We start from the raw sequence: 26,174 nt of genomic DNA, 5'->3' as shown, positions 1-26,174 counted from the left end.
CCTTATGTGTGTAACATCTGATGCCCTGTTGGGGCTCTGGATTAGAAATAATTCTATTCTATGACATTCTATAACTTGTAATAGTAAAGACATAAGTTTTAGACTAATTTTTAGCATAATTATGTATTGAAATCATTGTGTGAATTTCTTCCATTCCTCCAGACACATTTTTTTCTTGCTATATATATCCTAGATGCATGTACTAATCCCTAGAATGATCTGACATTGAAAATCATGTGTACTTAGAGGGTTCGTTTTAAATCCATAGAATACTGAAACCGAATTTGCAAGATGTAGTTCAATAACACATCTTAATCTGTGTCATTGTTATCTTACTGAGCAGTATAAAGTCATTGTTGAACAGATGAGTATAAAACTATAGGTAAAGAGTACAGGCTATTGAAATTTCTTTAAAGAATTGTGTATGTACCAGTAGTGTGTCATTGTGATGCACTTTTCTCTGAACAGCTAACCATGTGGGCTCCTGTAGTAACGGGGTGGGGGGGTAAGTGTCCCCCTTGCCACTGCACCGAGTTCCCCAATGTATTCTGAGAAACATCATCATTGTTTTAAAACCTATTCAAACGTTGTGAAATATTTTACTAGCATTCTCAATGGTTTAATCGATATATAAACATGTGCATTACATTCGAGGAGTTCCGATTGTAAAATGGGAAAAAGACTAACGACTGTTAAAAACCAGTCACATAATAATATTTACATTTTTTTAAAATGAATATTTTAAAATAATTTTAATGTACACTTTCATTTGTGAATAAACAGTAAAAAGGGTATTATAATACAGAGTGTTATTTATATTTGTGTGTTTTTACTTGTTACATGTAATCGATTAGTTTCAACATTCATCATATTTAGTTTTAAAGGGGTAGGGGTGTTGATGAACACTATGTGAATTTAATTAGTTGTTGGGGTTTGGTTTTTTTTTTGGCAGTTGAACATTTGATCTCGCCCCTAACCTCTTTTTTTTTTTTTTTTTTTTGGAAAGTAAATTATTTATTAGCATATAACAACAATGTGAAAGAATATACATTTGATGTACATGTATATACTCAACATATTGTCTGTCTTTAAAAAAAAAATTCATGTCAGATTCTGAACAAAAATGCATAACTGTATGCGATGAGTATGAAACCTTATATATGTAATTATATTCATCTAAAATATAAGTTGTATTAATGGACAACAAATATATTATGTATCAATAGGCAAAAAATATATATAAAGAATATACACATATATTTCTGAAGGTTGCCATAAGGGCCCTGGGTAACGCCACACATAGAATGCAGTCCATACACAACCCTTCTCGCCCCTAACTTGTGATTTCTTCATACTTCCAATTTTGCACCTATATAAGCATACAAAGAGAAAAACAACAAAAACTAATAACTACATGTTAATGATAATAATAGTTATACTGGATGGACACGCATGCATATGAATATTTCTGCAAGTTAACATAACTTTGAATACATATACATGCATTCTGATATAAAAAAAAACCACCAACTGTTGATGTCATCAGAGACATGTATATAACATGCTATGTACATGCATGTATGTCTCTGATGGCATGATGATACATAACAAGTGGACACAAGCCACATAAATTTATCACTTGTTGGCCATTTATCAGTTTATGCATTTATTAGTTTTGAAGAAAACAAAAGTTTACAAATTTGAGGTCTTGAACATTTCATTGCCATTTCTCCAAGTCAAGGCTAAAATGAATGAATCTGCCGTATGTTCAGCTAACGTATGCTGCTCACATCATATTCTTGTACCAGGAGATAAAAAAATCATGAATTTAAATTTGAGTTTAACTATATTCTATTCACAATGACATATTTGATCTAAATTTAAATCTAAAGCATCGTATTGACAGATAAAATGTCAACCATTGTTCTATTACATGAATAGATATCATCATTCAAAATATCGAAACTGTCTATACTCGAGCCTAGAAAACGATACCTGGTCGGCTGCAAGGCCTAGTCGAAAGTGATTAAAGATTTAAAACATTGAACCATTGGGGCATCTTATCCATTTTGTTCTCAATATCTATATAGATTGAGAACAAAACTGTAATTGAACAAACTCTGTAGACACTAAAACAAATAGAACTTCCTAAACGGTACCTGATCGATCATCTTAGATTGTGTCCGATGTAAATATATATTTCCACAATTGTTACCCCACCTCGTGACAGATGTCACCCTTTCTTTACAATTACATGTATGCGTAATGATCGAAAGTGAGTAGAGACGTGTGTTTTCATTGAGTGACCAAACAAACAGCCCATCGCATCAACTCTGAAATTCCCGGTTTAGTTGTAGAAATCAAATGTTACATGAACAGGCACCCGATCACCGGATCTAAATTTTTCCGTTTTCTTTTACAACATACAACCAAATGGAATATTTTTCGTTCACATTTTATTGAATATAGAGATGTGGAGGGGGGGGGGGGAATATCTTTGTAAAATAAATAGGAAAAATGTAGTGCAGTTGTTGAGTGTCAGTCTATGCTTAAGGAGGAATGCTACACCAGAGAAATCTGGTGTAGATAAAAAGTGGAGGATATGTACAACAATATTTTGAAGTTGAAAATTTTCAAATTTACTTTATTTAATCAAAATACAAATTTAGTAGAAGATAATCTGGAAAAAAAAAATTAAAACCCCTGCTGAAATTCTGAAGAAGAAGGAAAAAAACAAAACAACCCTGATTGGCCAGTTCAAAAAGATAATACATGCACCCGTAGAAGTTAATTTGAATTGAACTCTAAAGAGATATATAATGTTTAGTAACAATAAAATATGTTAAGTAATGATAGATAATGTTAATGTTAAGTTATAATAGATAGTATTAAGCAATGATATATAATGTTAAGTAATAATAGATAGTATTAAGTAATAATTGATAATGTTATGTAATGATAGGTAATGTTAATATTAAGTAATAATAGATAATGTTAAGTAATAATAGATAATGTTAAGTAATATATGATGGATAATGTTAAGTAATGAAAGATAATGTTAAGTAATGATAAATAATGTTATGCAATAATAGACAATGTTAAGTAATAATAGATAGTATTAAAGTAATGATAGATAATGTTAAGTAATAGATAATGTTAAGTAATTATAGATTATGTTAAGTAATGATAGATAATGTTAAGTAATAGTAGATAATGTTATGTAACGATAGATAATGTTAAGTAATAATAGATAATGTTAAGTAATTATAGATTATGTTAAGTAATGATATATAATGTTAAGTAATAATAGATAATGCTATGTAATGATAGATAATGTTATGTAAATAAGTAATTATAGATTATGTTAATGTTAAGAAGTAATACATAATGTTAAGTAGTAATAGGTAATGTTAAGTAGTAATAAATAATATGTTATGTAATGATAGATAATGTTAATGTTAAGCAATGATAATGTTAAGTAATTATAGATAATGTTAAATACTTATAGATAATACATAACGTTAAGTAATAATGAATAATGTTAAGTAATGATATATAATATTAAGTAATAATAGATAATGTTAAGTAATAATGGATAACGTTAAGTAATAACAGATAATGTTAAGTAATAATAGACAATGTTAAGTATAATAAACAATGTTAAGTAATGATAGACAATATTAAGTAATAATATACAATGTTAAGTAATAATGGATAACGTTAAGTAATAATAGATAATGTTAAGTAATAATAAACAATGTTAAGTAATAATAGACAATGTTAAGTAATAATAGACAATATTAGGTAATAATAGACAATGTTAAGTAATGATAGACAATGTTAAGTAATGATAGACAATGTTAAGTAATAATAAACAATATTAAGTAATAATAGACAATGTGTTAAGTAATAATAGACAATTTTAAGTAATAATAGACAATGTTAAGTAATGATAGACAATGTTGAGTAATAATAGATAACGTTAAGTAATAATAAATAATGATAAGTAATAATAGATAATATTAAAGGCATAGGGTCTATCTTTTATTTCAAAAATGACATCACAATATTTTGCAAAAAGAACTCCAAAAAACAAATTTGTAGTATTAATTATGAGTTATCTATAGCTGCAGCGCTTTGAAATTGAAGTCATTTTGACGTTTTAGCCCTTTATAAAAAAAAATTGTCTGGAGGACAATATATTAAACTGGTACCCCGCCGATTGGTGGCTACACACAAAACATAAGAGATGCGAAGTCAGCTAGGTACCAGTTTAGGCAAATGAGAACAGGGAATTATTTTGTAATTACTATCGTATCCAATGTGTTTGTAAACATTCTGAAGAACTTTTTGTGATTTTTTAGTTATGATCTTAAATTTCGCCACCTTTTTGGAACATGCAAAATTTCACTAATATCTTAGACCCTATGCCTTTAAGTAATAATAGATAATGTTAAGTAATAACAGATAATGTTAAGTAATAATAGATAATGTTAAGTAATAATAGACAATATTAAGTAATAATAGACAATGTTAAGTAATAATAGACAATATTGAGTAATAATTGATAACGTTAAGCAATAATAAATAATGTTAAGTAATAATAGATAATATTAAGTAATAATAATGTTAAGTAATAATAGACAATGTTAAGTAACAATAGATAATGTTAAGTAATGATATTTAATATTAAGTAATAATAGATAACGTTAAGTAATAATAAGTAATGTTAAGTAATAATAGATAATATTAAGTAATAATAGATAATGTTAAGTAATGATAGACAATGTTAAGTAATGATAGGCAATATTGAGTAATAATAGATAACGTTAAGTAATAATAAGTAATGTTAAGTAATAATAGATAATATTAAGTAATAATAGATAACGTTAAGTAATAATAAATAATATTAAGTAATAATAGATAATGTTAAGTAATAATAGACAATGTTAAGTAATAATAGATAATGTTAAGTAATAATATATAATATTAAGTAATAATATATAATATTAAGTAATAATAGACAATGTTAAGTAATAATAGACAATGTTAAGTAATAATAGACAATGTTACGTAATAATAGACAATGTTAAGTAATAATAGATAATGTTAAGTAATAATATATAATATTAAGTAATAATATATAATGTTAAGTAATAATAGACAATGTTAAGTAATAATAGACAATGTTACGTAATAATAGACAATGTTAAGTAATGATAGACAATGTTAAGTAATGATAGACAATGTTAAGTAATGATAGACAATGTTAAAGTCTCAATATACCTGGCGAATTGCCAATACGAAGCTAAAGTGACCAGGGTTAAAATGTAAATATGTTAAAAGAGTATTTTATAGAATTTAAATAGTTTCATTGTTATTGATATCTGTATTAATATAGGGAGGTGACCATTCTACATTGATCCAGTGCCTTTTTATGGGATTCGAAACTGTGACTGTGAGATGTATGAGAGTTTGACTTCTAGGCGGGCAATTCTACTTTCACTTTAAACGGTAAGTTGAAAAGAGCATGGTGCATCTTTGATGTAAAATATCTCGAAAAGTAATCAAGGACCCTATTGCAAATTTGGCCTTGTTGGAAAGGTTAGGAATTTTGCTGAAAGTTGATATCTCATTATACTGGGGAATTTTTTTTTTTTTTTTGAATTAGGAGGGGTTGAAAATGGGTATATTTTCCTCATTTTTGTTGCTTTTTTACTTCCAGGATGGCAGGTGCCTGAGTGTATCTCGACCCATTTTCAGGCTAGCATCAGATGTCATGATGGACCTTTAAAATCTTTCACATGTGTGCTTTCAAGAACCATATACATTATTTTTGAAAATTGGTTGCCATGGTAATAAAATCTGAAAATTAAAACATGGGCTTCTGAAGGTGAATTTTCCTCCATTTCCTGGTAGTTTGTGACCTAAGTAATAATAGACAATGTTAAGCAATGATAGACAATGTTAAGTAATGATAGACAATGTTAAGTAATAATATGAAGTATCAAGGTTACTCGCAACGTTTCTGCCATTTTTTTCCCTATAAATATTTTATCTCCTTGACATGAAATTCCAAATACAGCTGCCAACTGCCTAGCTAATATTTACTGTCAACTGTTTTCTGTCAGCTTTGTGATGGGTTCTACGCATGTGCATAGATATATGTAGTGAATTATATAAAGGAAAATTTCAAGAAAGGCTATAGCATATTGGAGATCATGGACACTATAAGAAGCAGCTTGCTATGCATGGGACATGAATTTTTTAAGCACATTATATTGAAAAGCATTTCCAAAACCATTTTATTTTTAAAAATTTGGTTGAAAAATAACGTTATGCGATTATTTTCACAGCTTGAACTAAAACAAGGTCCGGGTTCGCCTACTCTTAGTTTGGGAATTCTGTAAAGGATTTATGAGATTTATTATCGGTCGTTATTTTCATCAATGGGTTACATATTGAAATTCGTTTACATATTGTTATAAGAGTTATGGACCTTGAACTTAAACAAAGAACTGTACACGCTAACTCTGGATTTCCGCCTGCATTTTCAACTCGTATATTTTAAAAAGCTTTGCAATTTTGTAAATGATATTTTTTTTAACGCAAAGTAAAATCCATTAGCAATTGATTATTAACTTTAATACCCGTGTGAATTAATTGATTGCTCTTAATTTTAACTCCTTTTGATTAAGGTGGGTCCTTAGTCCTGGATTTTTGGGGTTTAGGTAGCAGTTTTTTGTTTGGAATCAATAAATTAACATTCTGAGTAATGAAAAAAGGCAAAACAGTTAAAGATTTCCATATTAATTTTCATTACAGACACTACTGAAGCCATGTACCCCTATGTAGATTTTTTATGAAATTCATTGGAAACAGTTTTTTGTTGTTATCTTAAAAATAAAAACAACAAAATATTTTTTAAATTGCATTTATTTATCAGGAAACATTTCAATAACTAAAACACATGTCATTTTCAATATGTTCATCACGTTTTAAGATAATATGTGCAAAATTATTGAGTTAGCGTTATTCTCCAAAATGTTAAAAAACAAACAAAGGTGGACACATTTTTCTTATAGCATGGTTTACATATCATTTTTTCTGTTTATATTAGTAGAGGTACATCTGTTATAGTTATTCATAAAAAAAAATCCATATCTTTCCTTAATAATTTCAAATCTATAGCTTCCAGAATATGTATACCCCCATGAAAAGCGAAGCCTGGCACCATACAGTTGAGCTATTCAAATTCACTCATGGATTAAAATTTTATGTAATTTCACGAAAACACGCAGATAATGATTCCTTGTCACCTTGGTAAAATGTTTGGGAAAAATAAAGGAAATCTGTCGCATAATGGACTTGAAAAATAATTTAATGAAAACAGAGTTATTGTCCTTGGATTCAATGTTTTGAAACATATCATTGATTATTCAAATATAACTAAGACTTTTGAAATATTTTATGGCTAACAAGATTTTTTACAATAACTATTGAAAAGGACTCCAGCAAAATTTGTGTTCCAGTCATTAAATCATTGACTTTACAAAATCTTATGACGTCACAGGAGTGTGGAACTACGTTAAGGGGTAGAAAAATATGTTCCTCAGGTGAAACCGGGCTTTACGTCAGATATTTTAAAATGCTTATCGATATCAATAAATAACCATTTAATTTGTCAAGTTACTTTATATTATTGAGTAAAACATGGTTAATCTTCATTTCTCTCGTGTTAACCTCATTTGCAATTGATCACAGTGAACATTTTCGCTGTGTTTTGGTCTGTAAATATATGCCGTCAATCCCACCTCCGTAAAACAACAAAAGTTTTGATATGAATTAGCTAAATGACAATTCATAATACCTGCACAAAGGAATTTGTATATCACAGGAGGGGGAATGTTTTCCATTGATTCTTATAATGATATACGTGATTTTAACCCATATTATAGAGTTATCTCTCTTTGTTTTGTCAAATAAATAACGTTTATGAAAATTCATATAAACATCTATATTGGCACAAAAATCATTTTGAAATGATAACTTTTAAAAATTGGCCAGAAGGTAGATGGTGAAACAACCGTTCGCAGTTCTTTCAGGGATATGACAGTTTTCCGGACTTTTTTTTACCATTCCTGCAGGGGAATGTATGTACACGAACCTATCGCAATGAGTTGTAGTCCCCTTTAAATAATGCCACAAAGAGTGGCCCTCTTGTGATGCTTGCCATCACAATGTTGTACATCTACAGATGCACTTATTCAGCTGAAATTTGGTATATAGATACATCAAGAAAATGTCCAGTCAAGTTTCTGGTTGAATAATTGTTGACAGAGTTGTGCCTCTTAGCACCGGAACTGGAAGTTAATGTAAATATATATAGTATGTGCATGTATAATAAAGGAAGTGTAGGACACTCTTTTTGAGGCAAATTCGGGTTTAGGTTATTGTGGACGTATTTAATGAAATTAAAGTCTGAATGACACGTTATCTAATCCATAAATTCATATGTAGCAAAAATAATTCTCAGGATTATTACTTCATGATGGTATTAGACACTAGTGGTTAAGTACATGAGCAATGTTTGTTTTTATAGTTCAAATATTTTTATCATTATTTCAGAACCAATAAGAATGACATTATAAACTTATAGATAATTATTAAATTGACCAATCAGAACTTGCCTTTCAATTCGGTGCGATTAAACCGGAAGTAAGACAGTCTAGCGAAATTCTTAGACACTTGGAGGTGTAAAAACATCTTTTTCTTCGAATGAACGGCATTGAAACGAAACCCTACAGATATTGAAAGTAAGGCATATGTGAACTATTCATCGCGTCAGGCCGTTTGAGAAACGTCCACAATAACCCAAACCCGAATTTGCCTTTTTAAAAAAAGTGTCCTACCCTTCCTTTTTTATGCATGGACATATTATATATTTACATTAACTTCCAGTGCCCGTGCCTCTTAGACTTAGAAAATTTCAAACAGTTCATTATCTCAATCATGCAATTTTATTTTGAAATTTGAAATTTGGGACACACACACACACACACACACACACACACACACACACACACACATATTATATATACAAAGCACTAAAATGACCAACGACACGAACAACGAGATTGTCAAATTTTCGGGTCCCTTCTTCAGGACAACGGAAAGAATTACATAATGTGGTCAATATCAACAGAGCATAATAACAAAAACTACATATAAATACATCTAGCTCTACAACTACACTAATCTACAAACGTATTTACAACGCAGACTACATGTTTTTGGTCTTTAGGCTTGCCAATCAAAGTTAAAAGTGGAGCGAATTAGGACATACCTTATTCGTCCAAAGAGCTGATCCAAAATGTCCGAAAAGAAAAACAATTAACTTAATTAATCTCAAGTGGAACGAGTTAACCCAATTACGTTGACAAATAGTAAAGCTAACTCGTACCCAGAGAGATTCTATTTTAACCATACATAATTTATAAAAGATAATAAAAAGTAACAAATACAAAAAAATAAATAAAAATAAATGAAAATAAGCTATGTAAACGAAGTGGGTTGTTTGTAGTGGGTTCGTCATACAACGATATTGGACAGATTCTTTCTCATTTTTTAGATTTTACAGGGATTTGCCCTGGACCCATTGGGGGCCTTAAGGCGGCCCCCGAACCCCCTGCATACTCGGGCGTCCACATCAAAAGTACTCTGACTATGCCCCTGCTTTCGTTAAACGTTAATTTCGTGGGCTCTTCAAAGATTGGGGGCTTTAAACCTCCCTGATGACCATATGAGATATAAAATTAGGAACTTTTAGGCGAGCTCAACTGTCCCTATAGGTTCCCGGGGCTCCTTTTATGAAACTTATATATGATAGTCTGCATATACATGTAATTGATTTTGATCAGCTTTGTTTCTTCCATTGCCCCATATCGAATTATAGAGATCTGAAAAAGTGACCCCCACTCTCGGGAGGCCTAAGGTTGTACCCTTACAACCTAGAACTGAGGATGGGAAATGATGGTCCGGTGGTCCCCTACCTTACCTCAATTTACTCGTTTCGTAGACTCTTCAAAGATTAAGAGGATATCAATCGATCTCTATGTTTACGCTTGTGATGTGTCAAGTACACTGATGAATTTTACTTGCGAGCTAAAATGTTCAATAGATTACTAACAATAATGATTAACAATCTGTTTATCAATTGACTTTTAGATTTGCTAATTTGGAATATTCAGTCTCAGAACTAGATCGGTACTATGAGGATTTTCCTTGTTGGCTGCTAGCTTCCTAATCTCGGCTGAGATTCGGCTTGACTGAATATTTGGACTGACGCCTTCACCGAATCTCGGAGCAGTCTTTCATAATACTTATCATTTCCATTAGTGGAACTCTTCAAATTAAAGGCACGTAAAGTCGTGCTATCGGGACAACATACGTAAACATTACTTATGCATACGTAATATAAATTATGGTATCGAATACATAATATAACCGACTGCAAACCACGACACTGATTAAAATTCTAAAGGCAAATTTAGGAATTGATTATTCTTACAAAAAAACCAGACGAACTTATTAAACTATGTGAAGGATCTGCCAAATCTAACCGATATAAAGCATCAATCGCAAGAAGAACTGTGAAGGGAAAAACCAAAATGCACATCCGACACAATAACTTTTCTTGTAATTAATGGGATTCATATGTTATTAGAATTATTCTTTCAGACTATGAAGACATTCCATTTTTTCATACAATTTGGACAGGTTCATATGGGCATGGACTTTGTAATCGTTCATGTACCCCCCCCCCCCCCCTCTCTATCTCTCATTTTCTAATATTTTAGAATAAGTTATATATTTGCCAAACTGCATTTTTAAAGACGTTTATAACACTAATTAACACAACAAATGCGTGTCCAAACTGCATCTAAGCTATTTTGAAAATTACAAAATATTGATTGACTTAGGACAGAGAACATCGTTGTTTGGAATTTTTGAATTAGGTGTAGTAGAGTTAAAAAAAACCCCATGTAACATCCTTGATAAACTAGTGTTAGAATATTTAAAAAAATGCAGTTTGACCAATGGCTATTCTATTTAAAGATACACAATGTACTTTAACTTTAAAAAAAAAAGGGGGGGGGTGCTATGAACGTTTCGTTTATGTCCCAGTAATCTCGCACTTGCTCGCGAAACTTGTGCATTTTCTTACCAATGACGCACAAGAGTCATCAAAGCGCGAAAACTCTAATGAGCTGGTGATGAGAAGTATTCATGTCTGGAAATTTACTTTCAGCTTCGGCCGGTTCTAGCAATTAATGTGCACTTAGGTGACACTGCTGTTCACTCCAAATAAGTTACTTGACTATCAAAACAAATCTGTATCGCTATTAATGCTGCATTACTTACCGTCTAAGTATGTAAATTCCATAAAATAAACTATCAATAAATTTTCCGTTGAAATGATGAGTTCCATGGCGCAATATTTTAACTCACGAAATTGAAGAGTTCCGATAGTTTGTATTTTAAATTAGCGATATACAAGACAGTATGTGGAGATACAATGTATCAGCAGCTAGATAATACAGACTATAGGAACTCTTTAGTTTCAGGAGATAAAATATTGTGCCATGGAAGCACAGGCACTTGTTTCTGTAAATAACTTACGACCTCTGTATACTAATAATAACACAAGGTACCTAGCTTCAAATGACACCGAATGGCACCCCCGATCGAGAATGTCGGCCTTTTGAGCTTCCAGGGAATATGCTATGTAAATGCACTTACTACCGTTCTCTTGTTCAATCATTCAAATTAAAAAACATGTATGGCATGACTGCATTTATTGCCTATTATCTCCGAAAACTGCAACAAAACATGGGTCTACAGTTCGATTTTCCGTTTTATACCACGAAGTGCTTTGTACGGTGCGAAGTGCACAGAGGTACATTGATATCAGTACTGTGATTTTTCTCGGATAGCCTTAACTGTATAGAGCGTCAAATTAACATAAACTCAAATAATCAATTATTTGAAGATATCATCAATTCAATTATTGCTCTCTTTAAATGAATTATTGCTCTCATCAAATGAAATAATGCTCGCTTCAATTCAATTAATGCTCTCATCAATTGAATTAATGCGCGCATCAATTGAATTAATGAGAGCAATAATAGATTTGATGCGCGCATTAATTCAATTATTGCTCTCTTTAATTCAATTGATGAGAGCATCAATTCCGTAGAAATATTGCTCGCAATAATTAATTTAGAGCTCGGTATAAATAATTTGACGATCTCTTTAATTCAATTGAAGATATCATTTACAATGCTTTTGTATAAGGAATTAATTCGCGCATCAATTCTTTTAAAGATAGCAACAATTCAATTAAAGAGATCATTAATTCAATTGTGGATATGTTGAATTGAAGATATTTTTAATTATATAGTTGCTCTCTTTAAAAGAATTATTGCTCTCTTCAATTGAATTAAAGATATCATTAATTCAATTGAAGAGAGCAATAGTTGAATTAATGCACGCATTAAATCAATTATTGCTCTCATCAAATGAATTAATGCGCGCATCAATTCAATTATTGCTCTCATCAATCGATTTAATGCGCGCATTATATCAATTATTGCTCTCTTCAATTGAAATGTAGCGCGCATCAATTCAATTGTTGATATCATTAATTCATTTGAAGAGATCATTAATTCAATTAAAGCGCGCATCAATTCAGCTGAAGAATTAATGCTATCATCAATTCAATTAATGCGCGCAATAATTCAGAATTGAAGATATCATTAATTATTTGAAGGGATATTTAATTAAATTGTTGTGCGCATCAAATGAATTGATATCTTCAAATAATTGAAGATATCTTCAATTATTTGAGTTTATGTTAATTTGGCGCTCCATATTAACTGAGCTGCGTATTAAAGTTCATTTCGATTGGTCAATTACCGGAGTGCGTTCGAGATCGCCGTTCTTCGTACGAGTACAAATTCCTTTCGATCCCTAACGCCCAAATACGCAACCCGAGAACGGGTTCGAGGTGCAAGAACTCACACCATCTCTGTAGGTAGTGTGGTCGAAGAACAAAGAACACGTTCGTGCACACATGTTCTCGTCGTTCGCGACTCTAAGAACGGAGCACGAAAACAACGGGAACGGCGACCTCGAACGCACTCTGAGTGTGATACCAGTGCTCACTGCATAGATTGACAACTCTGTATTTGGATCGGGAACCGTGAAAATGGCATCAGGTAAATCGGTTTAAAATACATGCCGTTTGTTTCATAGACTTTAACCTATGATATTTGATAGCTTATGAAGTTTATGAAACAAGCACTTGTGTATCCATTTGAGAATTGTGTTTAAATCAACAGATCAAGTCTCGCGAAATCCATTAGCCTTTACTCTCAGCCAGAGATCTACCATCAATATTGATCAAAACCATGTCCGGATGTTTGCAAACTTTTTACTTTTCATCTGTGGGCCAATTTCAATCAAACTTGGCAGAAATCAACTTATGGTACTATATGAATATGTGTTTTGTGGGTTTTTTTTAAATGCATTATTAGATTTGCTGGCTAACACGGGCACTAGAACAGCTGTAGAAGTTAATGTAAATATATAGTATGTACATGTATAAAAAAGGAAGGGCAGGACACTCTTTTTGAGGCAAATTCGGGTTTTGGTTATTGTGGGTGTTTCTCAAACGGCCTGACGATTAAACTGTACAGGTTAACAAGCAATTATATCAATGAAAATAAATAACCATTCAGAAGTACTACCGGTAATACTGACAGAGTTCACACTTCTGCACTGCACATATCTATATAATTATATATGAAATACTGATTACAGACAAGATTTAAATTAACAACATGATAAATAATATAACCCAACTGCTTCACACATCAGTTTCTGGGACAGCAGATAATGATGTTGTGTATACATATAAAATTGTAATCAAATAAGTATAATTATGTTTTAGTAAGTACAGTATGCAAGTATAAAACACATGTACATGTCGAATACAGTTGTTCTGAATGTTTTATGCTAATGCAGGGATATTAGAGGAGAATAATTATAGAAATGAAAACAATTGTACAAAGTGTTAAAGAAGGCATGAATTGTTGACTTGATTACAGGGGTCACCAAGGGACAGTGCCTGTGAACAGTCTGGTAGTAAATTTATTGTACCAGACTGTTGGTCTTGTACTCCCAGTAACCAAGACAGCTTACAAGTGTAAAGCAAAGGAAATGTGTACAGTTTAAATGCAATGCAATGGTATATGTGAATGATTCATCGCGTCAGGCCGTTTGAGAAACGCCCACAATAACCCAAACCCGAATTTGCCTCAAAAAGAGTGTCCCACCCTTCCTTTTTTATACATGCACATACTATATATTTACATTAACTTCCAGTGCCCGTGCTGGCTAACTCAGTTTGAAGGACATCATGCAGTGTAATTGTCTTTGTTTTCCTTTGTCATATGCTTCTGTGATTTTGGACTTGTCAATGTACATTCTTATGCTCCTCTGGGGGCACAAATTGGTGGAATAAATATTCTGATTCTAAAAAAAAGAATTCTATGGTAAATTAAATGGGTTTGAGTTTCTTCAAATGAGGGTTCATGCCCCTTCAAAGGGGAAATAATGAAGATGGTGAGTGACCTATTTGATATCTACTAAACTGTTAAATGAGAAGGCAACCCAAGAAAATTTTACATGATAAATGATAGGATTGATTATATGATAAATGATAGGATTGATTATATGATAAAAATTTGTCATACTATACTGATATACGGCCTATAAGCTTAATTACTCAGCACTAATTTAAAAAGGTTAAAAATCTATAGAGGCTGCCATGATGTGGAACTCATTTATATTCAAGGCCAGAAAACTCGATGCTTTTGATGTCACATTGTCTGTTCCGGTTTTGATGAAATCCTAAGATCATCAAAGATTGATTGATTGAATATTTCCCTCTCGAGAACATTTCACTCATATGGAGACGTATGTCACCACTGCTGGCGAAGGGCTGCAGCACTAATGACATTGAGCAGGGAGGGATCTTTATCGTGCCACACCTGCTGTGACACTGGACCTCGGTTTTTGCGGTCTCATCCGAAGGACCGCCCCATTTAGTTGCGTCTTACAACAAGCAAGGGGGTACTGAGGACGTATTCTAACCCGGATCCCAAATCATCAAAGATGTACATGTGGTAGATTTTACGAATAAATAGGTTGATGCCTTCCTGTCAAGCAGTTGATTACACTAATGCGAAGGGGAGATGTGAAAAAGTTTTTTTTCTCTCAAAATTCCTGACCCAACCAAGTCATCTGAAAATAAAAGACTATGTAAATTGTGGACCCATCATTTGCGTAATTTGACAAGTTGAGGTTCTAGACATTTGTATGAAGAAACATGTACCGTCTGCCTGGTCTGTGACTCGACTGAACGTCTTCTTTTCTTAATTTTTTCTTGTGAAAGAACGGGCTCAAATCTATACGGCTCCAAATTTAACTGTTCGTGACTTGTCATGTTTGCTGTGCTGCTGAGAAAATAAGCCGGAACCGACGATGTGACGTCATGAATTAAACTTCAATGGCTGCTCTCTTAGCTGCGGGTAATCAAAATATCGTTAAGCAAGGATTTTTGTTATTAAAGTAAAGGACTGTTATTTACGATATCGGTATAAAGTAATACTTCATTCATAACACAATAATGTGGTTTGGGTTGCCTTTCCCTTTAAGGTAGGGATTTCATAGTTTGTATATATATTCTTTATGACAAGACCTTGTTATACTGTGGTGTTTGACCTTGTGACCTTGAAAAACAGCAGGGCCAAGGTTACTCAGGTGAGTGATGTGGCCCATGGGCCTATTGTTTAACATGTGACCTTAGAGTTTGAGTTATTTTAAAGAACCCTATCCTAGGCAATGTCTTTTGACCCTGTGACCTTTACCTCAGAGTTTGACCTAAATTTCATACCTTTATCTGAAACTTAACCTTGCTCATAGCTTTTAATGGTGAATGATATGGCCGTCATATTTCATATATCATATATATACATGTACGTGTTGCTTGTGACAGGGCCTTTCTTTTTTGATCTTGTTAGATCGCCCAAGTTACATATGAAAAAGCTGTTATTTTTGTCTTTCTCGGTCTGTCTGTCTGTTATACTTCTTCATAACCACTGGACCAAGGTGACTCAGGTGAGTGATATGACCCATGGGCCTCTTGTTTATATTATTTTTGATACTATTTAAGGCTCCCAGACCCACCACCTCCCCGTAATTTAAAACCCTGGATCCGCAATTGTATATACCGATTTCTATGCAGCTACATAAGGGTTATGTTGTATTTGATATATTGCAGGCGACTGTGTGCTGGAAGACAACTGGAAATCTTTCTACTATAAATCTGACAGTGGACGTTATAGATATGAATATCACAATTCTCCCAAGAAGTCTATTTACTATCACCACTGGCTCCCTGAAGATCAACAGGATCTATTGCCACAAAAATTACCAGCGCTGGACGAAAAACTGCCCGATTTTTATGTGGAATTTGATACATTAGTACATGCAACCACATTAGAAAATGCTCAAGCAATTTTGCAGCATGGCTTCAAACCCAGACCAGTTGTTGATAGCTCTGTTGTCAATGATGCTTACGATTTAATGAACAGTGATGGCAGAAAAATATCCCCGAGGCCACAACACCCGATTGGTGATGTCAATGTGCTCTGGTATGGAACGTGCACATTTCAACAGTTGCAAGACCCAACACACATAGTGAAACGGTATGGTAATGTCGTTTTCAATATGTCAACCTTGGGAGGATATGAAGGAATAAGACGAGAAGGTTTGAATATGTACTTCATTGAAGTAATAGAATACATGAATTCTACGGCATGTAGGATTTTGATCACTCATAGAAATTATCCAAAATTGAAAAAATATGATCCATACACAATTGGAGGTCCACTATATATAGACGGAAATCGTTTCTATAGTACCAACAGACTCAAACGTCAAGGCGGACTGGTGGTGAACAATGTTCTAGAAATAATGCAAGAAGAATGGGTATATAATTTTATCCAGGAGATACGCATCAAGAACCATTGTGTCAGCTTCTTCTACTGTCAGGAAGCTAGGAAAGGTGTGTCTAATCTGGTCGTGCCTTTGGGTCCTGGAGAAGATGTTACAGAGAATGGCATCATGCCATATTTATTACGAAATATTTTAAAACTAGCCATTGCTCTAGCCACTGATGATAGATCAATTAAAGTCAAGCTACGAACACCGTTTGCCAGTGAACATACAAGGGATGAAAAACTACGACAGGAACTAAAAAGAGTGCACGAAGAGGCAAAGAAAAGATATGATGAGGGAGAGCACAGCGATCTCATTAATTTGTCTGTCCATGGTGTCATCCACAAATTAATGAGTAAAAGAAGCATTGTCGATTCGTATTGTGACATGCTTCTCCTCCTCCCCAAAGGTGATCACCCCGACCTTGCAGATGAAATATGGAAGAAACTATCAAAAATATTGGAGAGTCCATTCCAATTATGAATTTCTTGTCTTGACAGAATAATTCTACATTTGTATTATTAATGTAAATTGTTTTACTAATAAATTGTTTATTTCTATGTCTTTGTGCTAGCTAAAAGGTGATGTTTGGATTACATTATTTTTCGTGACATGGAATGCAAGACCAATGAAAAGGTTTACATATGTTTGTTGAGCAACAATATTTAACATTTATTAATCTGTCCAATAAAACTTATTTATTTATTTATTTATTTTTTTGCTCACCTGAGCTGAAAGCTCAATAGTCGATTTTCCAATTATACATGATGCAGTCCTGGCGTCATTATTTTCAATGCTGTAAGCGATACCAGACATTACGACGCGCAGCATATCATGGTAATATAGTTTGGCATCCTGTTTATAACATAGTATGGCTAAACATTGTTGTTGGGACGTGTGTGAAAGTGATTCCCGGTATGCCGAGAAAGGGCTCATGGCTCGAGTTACCTGTATTATTTTCCTAAAGCCGTTTTCCCGACCAGAAAAATGCCAAAGGTGGTTGACTGTGTGGTAGAAAGAACTTCACCGCAACGGTCGTAAACAAGTCTACATAAGCTCGAAACATTTCGTTTTGGGAAGGCCAACAGATCAGCACCAAGACACGTTGCCTGCTGCTGGGTGTAGAGAGGGCACACAGATAAAAAAGAGTCGCGTGTTGTCCAGAGTTGAAAACGGAAGTGCCCCAGAGGAAAAGAAAATTAAAAATGGTACTATATTTAAGTTCTTACTCGACTTTTTTAAATTATAGATATGAGATACCCCTCAATAAACATTAGCTAATCGTAAGTTAGTTGAAATGAATGTTTCAGTTTGATTTATTAATCATCATACATGTACATGTCACAATATAAAAGCGGGGGTAAGAGTCAGAGGAATCTCGGATTATCCATCCATATGTCTACTTTTATTTTCAAATTATAATGTACTACTTTTTATTTACTAATTTTTTTTTTGATTTAATGATTTAATTTTCTGACCATCTGTCGTTTGTCAATAAATGTTTTGCAATTTTCATCTACAAATGTATTTATTTTTTTTTCAGAACCACTGGGCTAAGTTCGATCAAACTTGGTACAAATCATCCTTGGATGAAGGAGATTGAAGCTGTTTAGTTCACTTTCTCCAAAACCCCAAGGCCAAACTTGGCAAAAAGTATCCTTGTGCAAAGGGCTTTCAAGTGTGTTCAAATGAAGGGCCATGTCTTTTCAAAAGGGAGATAATCACAAAAATAGGGTGGGGTCATTTAAAAATCTTTCTCTCAAGAACCACTGGGTCAGAAGAGCTGACATTTACATGAAAGCTTCCTGACATAGTGCAGATTCAAATTTGTTAAAATCATGACCCCCCAGGAGTAGGATGGGGCCACAATAGGGGATCAAAGTTTTACATATAGATATATAGGAAAAATCTTAAGAACCACGTCCCGTGGGGATCCGGGTTAGAATACTAGTAGGTCCTCAGTACCCCTTGCTTTTTAGCTCACCTGAACCGAAGGTTCAAGTGAGCTATTCTGATCACATTTTGTGCGGCATCCGTCTGTCTGTCCGTCTGTCTGTAAACTTTTCACATTTTCGACTTCTTCTCCAGAACCACTGGGCCAATTTCAACCTAACTTGGCCAAAAGCATCCTTGGGTGAAGGGCTTTCAAGTTTGTTCAAAGGAAGGGCCATGTCCCTTTCAAAGGGGAGATAATCACAAAAATGCAAAAATAGGGTGGGGTCATTTAAAAATCTTCTTCTCAAGAACCACTGGGCCAGAAGAGCTGAAAGCTTCCTGACATATTGCAGATTCAAGTTTGTTCAAATCATGGCCCCCGGTGGTAGGATGGGGCCACAAGGGGGGATCAAAGTTTTACATACAAATATATAGGGAAAATCTTTAAAAATCTTCTTCTCAAGAACCACTGAGCCAGAAAAGCTGATTTTTACATGAAAACTTCCTGACATAGTGCAGATTCAAGTTTGTTGAAATCATGGCCCCCGGGGATAGGATGGGGCCACAATAGGGGATCAAAGTTTTACATACAAATATATAGGAAAAATCTTCTTCTCAAGAACCACTGAGCCAGAAAAGCTGATTTTTACATGAAAACTTTCTGACATGTGCAGATTCAAGTTTCTTCAAATCATGGGCTCCGGGGGTAAGATGGGGCCACAAGGGGGATCAAAGTTTTACATACAAATATATAGTTAAAATCTTTTTCTCAATAACCACTGAGTCAGAAAAGCTGATATTTACAAGAAAACTTTCTGACATAGTGCAGATTCAAGTTTGTTCAAATCATGGTCCCCGGGGGGTAGGATGGGGCCACAAGTGAGGGGGGAGGGTCAAAGTTTTACATACAAATATAGAAAAAAGCTTTAAAAGAACCATTGGGCCAAAGAAGTTGACATTTACATGAAAGCTTTCTGACATAGTGTAGATTCAAGTTTGCAAAGGGTAGTTTGGGCCATAATAGGAACCAAGGTTTTACATGCAAATATATATGGAAAGTCTTCAGATATGGGCCAAGGTGACTCAGGTGAGCGATGTGGCCCATGAGCCTCTTGTTGTAAGAGGCGACTAATTGGGGCAGTCCTTCGGATGATACCGCAAAAACCGAGGTCCCATGTCACAGCAGGTGTGGTACGATATAGATCAAAGGCCATAATCCCTGAGGATAGGCCTAAATTTTGCTGTCCTTTGCCAGCAATGGTGACGTCTCCATGTGAGTGAAAAGTTCTCGGGCGGGACGTTATACAATCAATCAATCTCAAGAACCACTGTGCCAGGAAAGTACAAATTTGCACGAAAGCTTCCTGACATAATGCAGATTCATATTTGTTGAAATCATAATCCCCAGAGGTAGGATAGGGCCACAATAGGGAATCAAGTTTTACATACAAATATATTGGGAAAAATCTTAAAAATCTTCTGCTGAACCAATGGGCCAGAAAATTTTACATAAAAACTTCCTGACATAGTGCAGATTCAAGTTTGTTCAAATCATGGCCCCCGAGGTTAGGGTGGGAGCACAATAGGGGATAAATTTTCAAGTTTGTCTTATGTCCTATCAAGAATTTCTTACTCGTATTGAGACGTCATCAGCAGTAGGTGAAATAAGTACCACAAATTTAGACCTATGCAGCTATACTTAGCACTCGGGGCCATAGCAGTGAGGGTTCTTTAACGTGCTAGCGCCTGCCGCGAAACGGGACCTCTGTTTTTAAGTCCTGTGATTCTCGCATCTAAATGCCAAGCGTTTGGCTAAGGAGCAATTTACGTTTCAGGTTTGACGCGGCCATGACACGAGAGCAGGGCTCAAACTCGAGATCTCCCGGCTGGGAGGCGAACGCTCTAACACTGAGCTATTACGACCAGTTGTTAAGGGTTCTGACTAGGGCAGGTCCAAATATTCATATACTATAATATTATGTATTCTAGTATATTTTACCTTTGGAGACATTTGTGTTTAAGAACACGTCTATTTCGATATATATTGCTTTATTCCATAACCCTTGGGGTAGCTTTAACTTTAACTAAAACTCCAATGACCTCTTGTTTAATCACCCCCATTCCCACACCTAAGTGGAGCTAAGCTGGTCATATACTACTCAAAATTTGATAAGGATCATAGATATTTTTCTGTTTAAAAAATTAATAACTGCAAAACTGGCAATATTGTGTCCAAATGAAATCAAAAACGTCTTCAACAAACTTGCACGTGCATTTCATGCCATGGGAAATGCGTTTCTCATCACAGTTTATGCTTTAGCTACCATTGCACGATTTTCACTCAGGCATCGGTGTCTGATTCTTTCTAAAATTTCAAAGTCACTTGAGTGTTTACACTACGTTTATCAACACAATGCCCCCTCAACATGTAAGGCGTCGCCTGACGACAGAACAACTGGGCAGATGTATTGGAATGCTTGACGCTGGCTATTCACAACGTGACGTTGCAAATGCACTAAACGTCAGCCAGAGCGTTGTAAACAGGGCCTGGAACCAACAGCAAACTTTTGGTACAGCAGCACACCGACATGGGGGTGGTCGTCAGAGGTCGACAACCCAACGCCAAGACCATTTTGTGGCTCTTCAGGTACGACGCCATCCCTTCTGGACAGCAATCAGCCTACATAACGATCTCCTGAACGCCTCGGGGGTGAATGTGTCCACTCAGACGATACGGAATCGGCTTCACAAAGCAGGTCTCAACTCGAGAAAGGCATGCGTTCGAGTCCCTCTGACTGTTCGACACCGGCGGGAGCGATTGGACTGGGCTGAAGATCATGTCACTTGGACACAGAACGATTGGGTTCAAAGTTCTGTTCACCGATGAGTCCAGGTATTGTTTGGACTTTACAGACAGGAGACACCGAGTGTGACGACGACAACGTGAACGTTTCCGTGATGCCAACATCAGTGAACATGACCGTTATGGTGGTGGTTCCATCATGGTCTGGGGTGGAATCAGCAGGGATGGAAGAACAGATCTTCATGTCCTGGAGAGAGGAACAATGACGGGCGTGCGGTACCGGGATGAGATCCTCGATGTTTACGTCAGACCCTACGCTGGTGCTGTTGGCCCTGAGTTCATAACGCCCGTCCTCATCGCGCCAGGGTGGTGGAGCAGTATCTTCAGCAGGAGACAATTGTCCGTATGGTCTGGCCAGCGCGCTCGCCGGACTTAACCCGATTGAGCATGTATGGAACATGCTGCAGGTTGCCCTTTCACGCCGTAGAGCACAACCCACGAATTTGACAGAGCTCGGAAACGCCCTCGTGGAAGAGTGGAACAACCTTCCCATTGGAAACATCCGGGTGCTTATTGACAGCATGGCTCAACGTTGTCAAGCCGTCATTGATGCAAGGGGAGGCCATACCTGGTATTGATACTTCATCGACTAAGTGTAATGATGGACTATCCCCCAAAACTGTGTAATTCTTTCTCTGGTTTGCTGTTAACTTTTTGTAATGAAATGCCTTTTGGTGTTGTTATCAGATTTCAAGCATTCCGTATTGATAAAAGTTCATGCCGTTCATGAATTTTCATTCATAACCTGAGTAAACACGTTTCTGAGTCAAATTTATGTCTTTTGTTATGTTAGTGGTAAATTACACACATATAACCTAGTGATCCTTATCAAATTTTTGAGTAGTATATATTAAAAAGGCACTATCTCTTAGAATTTTTTCAAGCAGTCAGACTGCTGGTATAATTATAATGAGCAATGAACCCTATACAAAATAATGTGAAATTTATGACCCCAGGATGGAGCTAAGTTGGGTCATAAATAGATTTTATTGTAGAGTTTTACTGTAGAAAATCTAGATATTAAGGAGGCAAAATGTTTGTATGATTATAAAGAACATTGAGCTCTAAACTGAAATTCATGACCCCAGGGTGGGGGTAAGTTGGTCATATATTGCAGATACTTATCATAAAAAATCTTCATCAAGGAGGCCCTCCATCAAAATTATGAAATTCATGACCCCAGGCTTCAGATACCAGGGCCGGGCTAGATTGGCCATACACACTATACATTGAAATGCAAGGGACAATCTCTATTGTTAGACATCAAGGAGACAAACTGTATACATGTACATGTCACACACACACACACACACACACATATATAAGCACTAAAGTTCCAACAACACCCGATACCTCAGAGTGTCGGATCCACAACATGGATACAAGGTCAAATACAAAAAATTATACAAAGCACTAAAATGACCAATGACACCAACAACGAGATTGTCAAATTTTCGGGACGCCCCGTCCCTTCTTCAGGACAAACGAATAGAATTACATAATGTGGTCAATATCAACAGAGCATAATAACAAAAACTACATTTTTGTCAACACAGTGTGTGCTAGTTTGGTGGGTCTGAAAGACAAAATCTTGTTGATGTGAAAAATGTCATTTATTAATGTAAATGACAGATAATATGCAATGGTAAATACAACCAATAATAAACAAGATATACATGATGAAACATCACAATCAACATAAATTTAATATCCACAATTATATGGCCCACCAAAGATGGGGAGTTTACTCTGGACTTGTCCAGCCATTAATTTAGAAATTTCTAGAATGCGCCAATGCCATGCAAAGTTGATGAACTCAAATCAAAATTACCCTAAACATGAACAGTACAAGAGAGATAACTCTAATAAGATATACAAGCCTACAGTTTGCCAAAAATTAGTTTATTTCATAAACTCTATTATAAATACATCTAGCACTACAACTACACTAATCTACAAACGTATTTACAACGCAGACTACATGTTTTTGGTCTTTAGGCTTGCTAATCAATGTTAAAAGTGGATCGAATTAGGACATGCCTTATTCGTCCAAAGAGCTGATCCAAAATGACCGAAAAGAAAAACAATAAACTTAATTAATCTCAAGCGGAACGAGTTAACCCAATTACGTTGACAAATAGTAAAGCTAACTCGTACCCAGAGAGATTCTACTTTAACCATGCATAATTTATAAAAGATAATAATAAGTAACAAATACAAAAAAATAAATAAATAAACGAAAATAAACTTTGTAAACGAAGTAAGAAATGAACAAAGTTTGAGAGAAAGATAATGTAAACAACAAGTTTGAATAAGTTAACAAAATGTACCAACTCCAAACAAAAACAAAGAATAAGCAGCCAAGGAAATCGAATCAACATCAGACATTCCCGTCCTGATCATGTCTAAGGTAGATGTGCAAAAAACATAGAATCACGGAAACTGATAAATGGGTTTTACATGTAAGCAATCGGTTATGAAGTTCAAAGTAATTAAAAGGGATGGGCTGATGGTAATCAGAATTGAAAAGGGAAAAAAAAATGTGTTCAAAAATGGTCATAGTACAACTGTTAGGGACATGATCAGACGAGTAGGTCTAGATGAAGCTTAAAATCTAGTAAGGGTTTAGCCCGTATTCATCCTGGTGAAGTCAGTAGGTTTGTTGATACTATGCGGTTCAAATGACTTCAACCTGTGCATCCAGAATTTTTCCTTCTGCTTTCTTGCGGTATCTGACCAACTAGGGTCATGATCAATAACCACTACTGTCATGTCCTCCCATCGGTGGTTATTGCCATTGAAATATGTTGCTACTGGCAAATCTTTTTTGGTTCTGATGGAGGACCGGTGGTTGTTGACCCATCTGCGAAGGTCTGTTGTTTCTCCTATGTACTGCTTCTGGCAGACATCGCAACTGATAAGATAGATGCAGTTATTGGTTTTGCAGGAAAAAATTCCCAATATTTTATAACTGCGACCCGTGACAGGACTGCTAAAACCCTCAGTGTCTGAGCTATATTTGCATAATTGACATGTGAGGTCTGATCATATTTTGAAACCTCCATTGGGTAAAGGGTTATCCAGTTTGGTCCTTACTATCATGTCCTTCAGGTTTCTGGGACGTCTGAAGGATGCCATCGGTGGTTCCTTAAAAACACCAGCCATTCGTTTGTTGGCATGCAGAATGGGCAGGTGTTTCTTTAGAATACCGTTGATGTTCTTGAGGGCGGGATGATACGTAGTGACCAATGGAACCCTGTCATTCTGAGGTTTTTCTTTATACAATCTCGCATTGGGTCAAATGCTGTCTGACGTGTTTCATACCGATTGTTAAACCGTTCTTGGCACACTGATTTTGACTGCGGATAACTCCGTTTACCTGATCAGGATATGGGGCTCACGGCGGGTGTGACCGGTCAACAGGGGATGCTTACTCCTCCTAGGCACCTGATCCCACCTCTGGTGTGTCCAGGGGTCCGTGTTTGCCCAACTATCTATTTTGTATTGCTTGTAGGAGTTATGAGATTGATCACTGTTCGTTATCTTCACCTTGCATACTGGAGGAGGGACTGTCGGTCCTGTAGTGACATCTCATCAATCGCGGATTGTACCTTGCAAGGATCATATCCTCTGTTAGTGAGATGAGTTTTGAGGATTGTTCCTTGTTCTTGGAAAATAGTAGGAGTGGAGCAGATGCGGCGGATTCGCGTAGCCAAACCCTTAGGTACACCTTTGAAAGTGTGGGGTGGATGACAACTAGATGGCATAAGGTATAAATGAGAGTCAGTGGGTTTGGTGTGGAGATTAAACTCAATTTCCCCGTTTCTAAATGTGGCTGTGGTATCCAGAAAAGTGTTATTTGAGGTGGAAATTTCTACAGTAAACTTGATGGAATTATGGAAAGAGTTTGCCATCTCGATCGATGTAAATACGTTTGTAGATTAGTGTAGTTGTAGTGCTAGATGTATTTATATGTAGTTTTTGTTATTATGCTCTTTTGATATTGACCACATTATGTAATTCTTTTCGTTTGTCCCGAAAATTTGACAATCTCGTTGTTCGTGTCGTTGGTCATTTTAGTGCTTTGTATATATGTGTAATAGTGTTTATTAATTGATTTAAATTAATAAATCTACACAAATTTGTATATAGATTTCAAATTAAACATTATCTGAATAACCACTACATTGAGATGTGTTTTATGCTCATCCAAGTAGAACAGGCAGTACCTGTTCTGATTTATTGAATT

The 26,174-nt window shown here is 35.0% G+C and overlaps 1 protein-coding gene and 2 long non-coding RNA genes across 3 annotated transcripts; 2 read left to right on the top strand and 1 right to left on the bottom strand.

Moving 5' to 3' along the window:
* Positions 1 to 903: 903 nt before the first annotated feature.
* Positions 904 to 2,892, bottom strand: LOC130054123 (uncharacterized). The gene is made up of 2 exons (XR_008802400.1): positions 1,697 to 2,892; positions 904 to 1,369 (listed from the first exon to the last, which is right to left on the bottom strand). It is a non-coding gene; the product is annotated as an uncharacterized LOC130054123 (long non-coding RNA).
* A 2,390-nt stretch (positions 2,893 to 5,282) lies between these two features.
* LOC125671415 (uncharacterized) lies at positions 5,283 to 5,878 on the top strand. Its single transcript, XR_007368647.2, has 2 exons — positions 5,283 to 5,514; positions 5,726 to 5,878. It is a non-coding gene; the product is annotated as an uncharacterized LOC125671415 (long non-coding RNA).
* Positions 5,879 to 12,926: 7,048 nt separating this feature from the next.
* LOC125671855 (uncharacterized) lies at positions 12,927 to 17,687 on the top strand. Its single transcript, XM_048907829.2, has 2 exons — positions 12,927 to 13,280; positions 16,409 to 17,687. The coding sequence occupies exons 1-2, from the start codon at positions 13,271 to 13,273 to the stop codon at positions 17,608 to 17,610; spliced, it is 1,212 nt and encodes a 403-aa protein (XP_048763786.2). The 5' UTR covers positions 12,927 to 13,270; the 3' UTR covers positions 17,611 to 17,687.
* The last annotated feature ends 8,487 nt before the right edge of the window (positions 17,688 to 26,174 follow it).

The sequence above is a fragment of the Ostrea edulis genome, chromosome 4, assembly GCF_947568905.1.
Source record: "Ostrea edulis chromosome 4, xbOstEdul1.1, whole genome shotgun sequence".
In the NCBI taxonomy this organism is placed as follows: Eukaryota; Metazoa; Mollusca; class Bivalvia; order Ostreida; family Ostreidae; genus Ostrea; species Ostrea edulis.
This window is presented reverse-complemented; position numbering and strand designations above follow the sequence as displayed.